This window comes from Cajanus cajan, chromosome 5 (genome assembly GCF_000230855.2).
Source record: "Cajanus cajan strain Asha chromosome 5, NIPB_CcT2T_4, whole genome shotgun sequence".
NCBI lineage: Eukaryota > Viridiplantae > Streptophyta > Magnoliopsida > Fabales > Fabaceae > Cajanus > Cajanus cajan.
The window spans coordinates 18,341,569-18,347,482 of NC_138521.1; the positions used below are offsets into that span (position 1 = coordinate 18,341,569).

At 38.5% G+C, this 5,914-nt stretch overlaps 1 protein-coding gene across 1 annotated transcript; it reads left to right on the forward strand.

The window, feature by feature from the left end:
• The first annotated feature begins 945 nt into the window (after positions 1-945).
• Positions 946-5,260, forward strand: LOC109809674 (galactan beta-1,4-galactosyltransferase GALS2). The gene is made up of 2 exons (XM_083075036.1): positions 946-2,407; positions 4,627-5,260. The coding sequence occupies exons 1-2, from the start codon at positions 1,263-1,265 to the stop codon at positions 4,970-4,972; spliced, it is 1,491 nt and encodes a 496-aa protein (XP_082931162.1). The 5' UTR covers positions 946-1,262; the 3' UTR covers positions 4,973-5,260.
• The last annotated feature ends 654 nt before the right edge of the window (positions 5,261-5,914 follow it).

Below are 5,914 nucleotides of genomic sequence, written 5' to 3' on the forward strand. Positions count from 1 at the left end.
CTGATTACCCTACCACTGCCTGGGCATAGTCCCAATAGTGCTGACAAGACAAAGCATTATCGCTACCATAGAAACTATGGCCACACCACCGAGGAGTGTCGAAAACTCAGGGATCGCATCGAAGAACTTGTCCAAGAAGGACACCTCGATCAATACATCTAGCGGTCCCAGTCTCAGAGAAGTGGCTACCAGGGGCAAGGTAGAGGACGAAGGCGAGGTCGCCGCTCCAACTCTCGAGCTGACCAACCCTCCGGATCCCGACAAAACATCGGCAGGACAGTACAGGCTGAGGTAAGTCATGACACAGAAACCCCTCCCTTACGTAACGTCATTAATACAATCGCAGGTAGATTTGCTGGAGGAGGCCCAAGTAGCTCGGCGTGCAAACGACACCTATGGAGTATCAACAATGTCCACGTTGACACCTCAGCTCCGTAGCGCAACACGCCGTCTATTACCTTCACGGATGACGATTGTGTTAAAATTTTAAAAATTAAAATGATATTATGTTATAACATATCATGGTACATTTACACCACGTGACACACCCACGTAATGTATGTCACTCTACATATAAACTGTGTTACATGATAATATTGTGTCATGTAAACTTTTTTATTTAAAAAAATAGAACTTATTTAGTAAAAGGACTCAGATGTGTAACATATTACAATCTTAAAAATATTTTTTAATTTCATTAGAATCAAGAACTAAATTAAGAATTATATATAATGAGAAGAGACTAATTCAATCATCTTTTATTGGTTAACGTGAATTTATTAAAATTCACAAAATCATTGAAAAGAATCATTAAATAAGAGTGAGAGACAACAATTTTTGTTTTTTTTTTGATACGCTTCAACCAAATAGTGAGATTTCCTTTTATATTGGTTATAATTTCATTTTCTCTCTATTTTATAACGAGTAAGTCCCTCCTAGTTTAAGAAAGTCCCATCCTTGTGTTTTCCCTTGGAAATCAAATTAGATGAAGGGCTGAATTTCACAGTTCACATAGAACCCTCAATCATCGACCAATCACACATCACATTCTTTCTCACACCAAATCAGATATTCTCAATCCCAACTTCCCAACTCTCTGCTCCCAAACCCCGGAAGCAAGAGTTCCACATATATAAGACAAGACACACACACACAACTGCATCCAAAGCCAAACACAAACAACACAACCCCATCCTCTCTTCTCTCTCTCACCTCCCGAGAGAGAGAAAGCACGTGCATAATAACATCATAACAACATAGCAATGCCAATGGCGAAGGAGAGGGAGAAGAAGCTCTTCCTCATTGGGTCCCTAGGAAACTACGCGGCGGAACTGAAGCTTCTTCTGACCACACTCCTCCTCCTCTGCGGCGTCGCCACCCTCCTCCAGTTCCTCCCTTCACGCTTCACAATCTCATCCTCCGATCTCCGCTTCTGCATCTCAAGGGTATCCCACCAACCCCCACCACCACCACCGACGGCATTACTCTCCACACCCCCTCCACCACTTTCCACACCCCTCTCCTCCAACGGCACCACCATCATCAAGCGCTTCTTCAACCCCTACGGCTCCGCGGCCTACAACTTCATCACCATGGGCGCCTACCGCGGCGGCCTCAACACGTTCGCCATCGTGGGCCTAGCGTCCAAGCCCATCCACGTCTACGCGAAGCCCACCTACGAGTGCGAGTGGGCCCCACTCCCCCCCAACCAAAACTCAACCTCCACAACCGGTTACAAAATCCTCCCCGACTGGGGCTACGGCCACGTCTACACCGTCGTGGTCGTCAACTGCACGTTCAACCACACCACCCTCAACGCCGACAACGCCGGCGGCAGGCTCATCCTCCGCGCCTCCACCTCCGGCGGCGGCGACGCCAGCCTCAACACCACCGACACGATCGAGGTCCTCCACGAAAAACCGGGAACCTTAAACGCCTCGTTGTTCGTGTCGGAACCCAAGTACGATTACCTGTACTGCGGGTCGTCGCTGTTCGGGGACCTGAACCCGCAGCGCGTGAGGGAGTGGATAGCGTACCACGTGCGGTTCTTCGGGGTTAAGTCGCACTTCGTGATACACGACGCGGGTGGGGTCCACGCGGAGGTTCTGGAGGTGCTGAGGCCGTGGATGGAGCTGGGGTACGTGACGCTGCAGGACATTAGGGAGCAGGAGAGGTTCGATGGGTACTACCACAACCAGTTCATGGTGGTCAATGATTGTCTTCATAGGTACAAGTTCATGGCCAAGTGGATGTTCTTCTTTGACGTCGATGAGTACATCTATGTTCCGCCCAAGAGCACCATCAAGTCTGTGCTCCACTCGCTCTCTCATTACTCTCAGTTCACCATTGAACAGATGCCCATGAGCAGCATCATGTGCCTCCAAGAGGATTACGGTAAAACTCACAGGTACGTGCAATCAATCTGCATGCCATCATAAAACGATTCTTTATTTAATTTATTCTAATTCTTTGCTGCTGACTTAATTTTCTTAAATGATTCAATGTGGAATCATTTCTATCCGGTTGTGATTAAGGATATTAAATTTCTTTTCCACACATAATCTCATGTGTCATTTGCTTGTTGTGTGACGTGTACAACAAATTAATCAGGTAAGTCTCAATTTCACATAAATTTTTTTATTATTTTTTAATAATAAAAAAACCAAATTAAATAATTGGAAAGATAAAACAATAATTTAATGTACTTCCTTTGGGTTTTGTTCCAATAAGGTGAAACGTCTAAAAAAATTATTTTTGTTTTTCTATATATATTCATAATCGGTGAAGTTCTTCCGTCACATTATTATACTAAATTTCAGAGGACAAAATTCGTCAATTATAAAAATTAAAGATCAAAATCATATTGATAAAATGAAAATTGTGGGACCCAAATACATTTTATATATCAATATTTCTTTAGCCAAAAAGCTTCAATCTGCCAAATTTCTATTGAAAATATCTGGTTTCTCGGTGTTTTATACGTAACTGAAATGGTAAATCGAGGGATTGAAATGGCTCAAACAATTGGAAGACTGAATTGAGTGGATTTAGTTTAGCAAAGTGACTTTTGCTCTTGCTGTTCACTCGAGCCATCAATTCGATGTCAATGTCCTTTCCTCTTTTGTTTTAGTTCTCGAAATCATAGAGGATCTTGAGTGATTTGGACACTATTTATGGAAGGACAGGAAATTAATTGCATTATTGTGGTGCGCATGCGTTTGGAATTATTAGCTCTTCCTTTCGTATTGATTCTGTTGTTCTCAGTGTTCCAGGTGGAAAAAGTGGGGTTGTTTGAACAATGTTCTAAAGTTATATGATTTGTTTCTGATTTGTAGGAACAACCGTCTTTAATAAGTCTTAAGAAGTAGGTTAAGAAGTCTTAAGAAGGAGATTAAGAATTTATAAAATCGACTTCTAAAATAAAAACTAATCTTCACTTATATATACTATTATATCTTTATTAATTGAAATGGGATAAACAGAGTAAATCGACCATACTAATTCAAAGAAGAGTGTTTTAACATGTGTTGATGACCATTCTTGAATCATCGATCATTGTCTTCTTCAATAAGTTAGCTGCACTAAATCTTCAAAATCTTTTCAATTGTGGCAATTGAAAATCCTCGCCGAGCGTGCAGAAAATTGATGGTGATCCTCCTTGACGTTTGTTTTTATTGATTTTAATTCTTATCTTCTGATTTAGACACATAGTGCTTTTTTCCACAAGTGAGCTCTGATCATGACAGCTTGTAGGTATGCACTGCACTACAATATTTTAATATTCATAATAAATATAACCATTAATTTGGTCGCACTCCGACAACTACGATTAGATCTAGCTGTCCTAGTTTAAGTTGCTTGATTTTATTGCACAGAATTGCTATAGATGCTTCAAAGAGAAGAACCGAGCTAGCCGGTATGGTGATGGTGCATCAATTGTCAAGTGTTTTATTGCTTTTACAGTAGATCTTATGACTTCCTCTACAAAAATGTTTTTCAGACACCCAAATACCACAAAATCACCCCCAACAACATCCATAAAAAAATATTGTCTTTCCTCTTTTCTTCAGTATGGAAAAATTGAGGTAAAAGAATAATTAAAAACATAAAAAGAATGGAAAATAAGGTATTCCTAAAATATTTTCTTTAACTATGGTATTAGTATAAAATATTTATTGTCAAAAGCAGTGACTAATCTTTATCAAAGACTGTTAATACATAGAAAGTGAGTATTCTCCATCCAACATGGTCTATTTTATACCCAAGGCCAAAAATCAATTCTAAAAATCTTGATTTAGGGGTACAAATAACTATCACTCTTGTCAACCGATAATGCTATGATATTTTGTGAAAATTTGGTGTTAAAAAAAAAAAAACCTCAGTTACTTCTACCATACATACAATGCACTTAGGAACAATGCACTACATATGGTGTTCAATTAGTTGAACATATCAATGTTGTTTACAACCTTTATACAATTTCTTTTAAAGCTTCATGATTAAGGTTATGATTATGAATAGGCTTTTATATATGTCAAGTTCTTATTGAATAAGTACTTAGGTTATTTAATTATGCTTGTGTAATGTCTGGTGTCTGACATGGCGTGGTATGAATTTTACTTACAGGAAATGGGGTTTTGAAAAGCTTGTATTCAGAGATAATATTAGAGGCATTCGTAGAGATCGAAAATATGCTGTGCAACCACGGAACCTGTATGCAACAGGGGTGCACATGTCACAGGATCTAGCAGGAAACACAACTCACAAAACTGAAGGTAGGATCATGTACTTCCACTATCATGGATCCATAGCAGAAAGGAACGAATCATGTAAAATACTTGTAAACTCAACGGAAATCACTCATGACAAAATTCCTTATGTGTTGGACACCACATTGAGGGACATTGCTGGGGTAATCAAGAAATTTGAGCTCAAGATGATTGGATCAAGGTTGCAGAAGACAAGGCAATGACATTCATCAAAATATTACTTCCCTTTTCTCTTGATGGGGCTTTCCTAAACAGAAATATATTATAATTTAACTTGTGGTGGAAGGATACAAAAATCACTGAGAGCTTTTTTCCTTTTTTAATTTCTGTATTATATGTTTTTTTTTTTTAATTATTTGGTACAGATACAGTTGGGTATATGATCTTGTTTCATATTTAATTTTTTGTTTTTTTTTGGGTTCTATGTTCTGTTATTTAACTTTTATATGTATTTTGTAAAAAATAATGAATAAAGATGCATGGTTTAATAATGTTGTCGGTGTGGGGGACCAAGGCAACCCCACCTTATGTGCCACCATAAGGAGGGTGACCAATGTGTTGTTTTGCTTTCTCTTTGCGCATCTTTCCTTTTATTATTATAATTATTATCATTATTTTGGACCTTGCCCTTTTCTGAATCCTTATATCTCAATAAATTTCGATGAAAGCATACATACCCTATAGTTTCTTCCCCTATGCCTTTTATTTGTAGGAAGATGGGAAATTCTGTGCTGTTGGTTTAGGAACAGAACATTGATCAAAGGGGTAGCTTTTTTGGCATAGTCAAAAAGGACGCGTGGGCTATATGAGTGCTCTTTCTATTGGCATCTAAGGAATGTGGTCCCAGGACATACCGAATCATTAGTTTGGTAACTGATTTTGTTTGACTCATTCGTTTGCTTTTACTTTTTGATTACTCAAAATTTATGTACCAAGAGAATCTCCAATTATGTAATCATGTAAAGCTATTTAGCTCTTTATTTAACTGTTGATAAAGGGGTTGGCAATCTAGTTTTACATTTTTATTTTTTTGGAAAGAATACAAAACTAGTTATGGCTTTGGATTTGTTAAAATATATTTAAAGAGTTAATCACCTATATACTATTAGTGTAAAAAAATTTTACACTGACAAACAATCATATAT

Coding starts and splice junctions, on each gene's coding strand:
- LOC109809674 (XM_083075036.1), top strand. CDS start 1,263: ATGCCAATGGCGAAGGAGAGGGAGAAGAAGCTCTTCCTCATTGGGTCC. Junction 2,408..4,626: donor GATTACGGTAAAACTCACAG/GTACGTGCAATC, acceptor TTTTACTTACAG/GAAATGGGGTTTTGAAAAGC.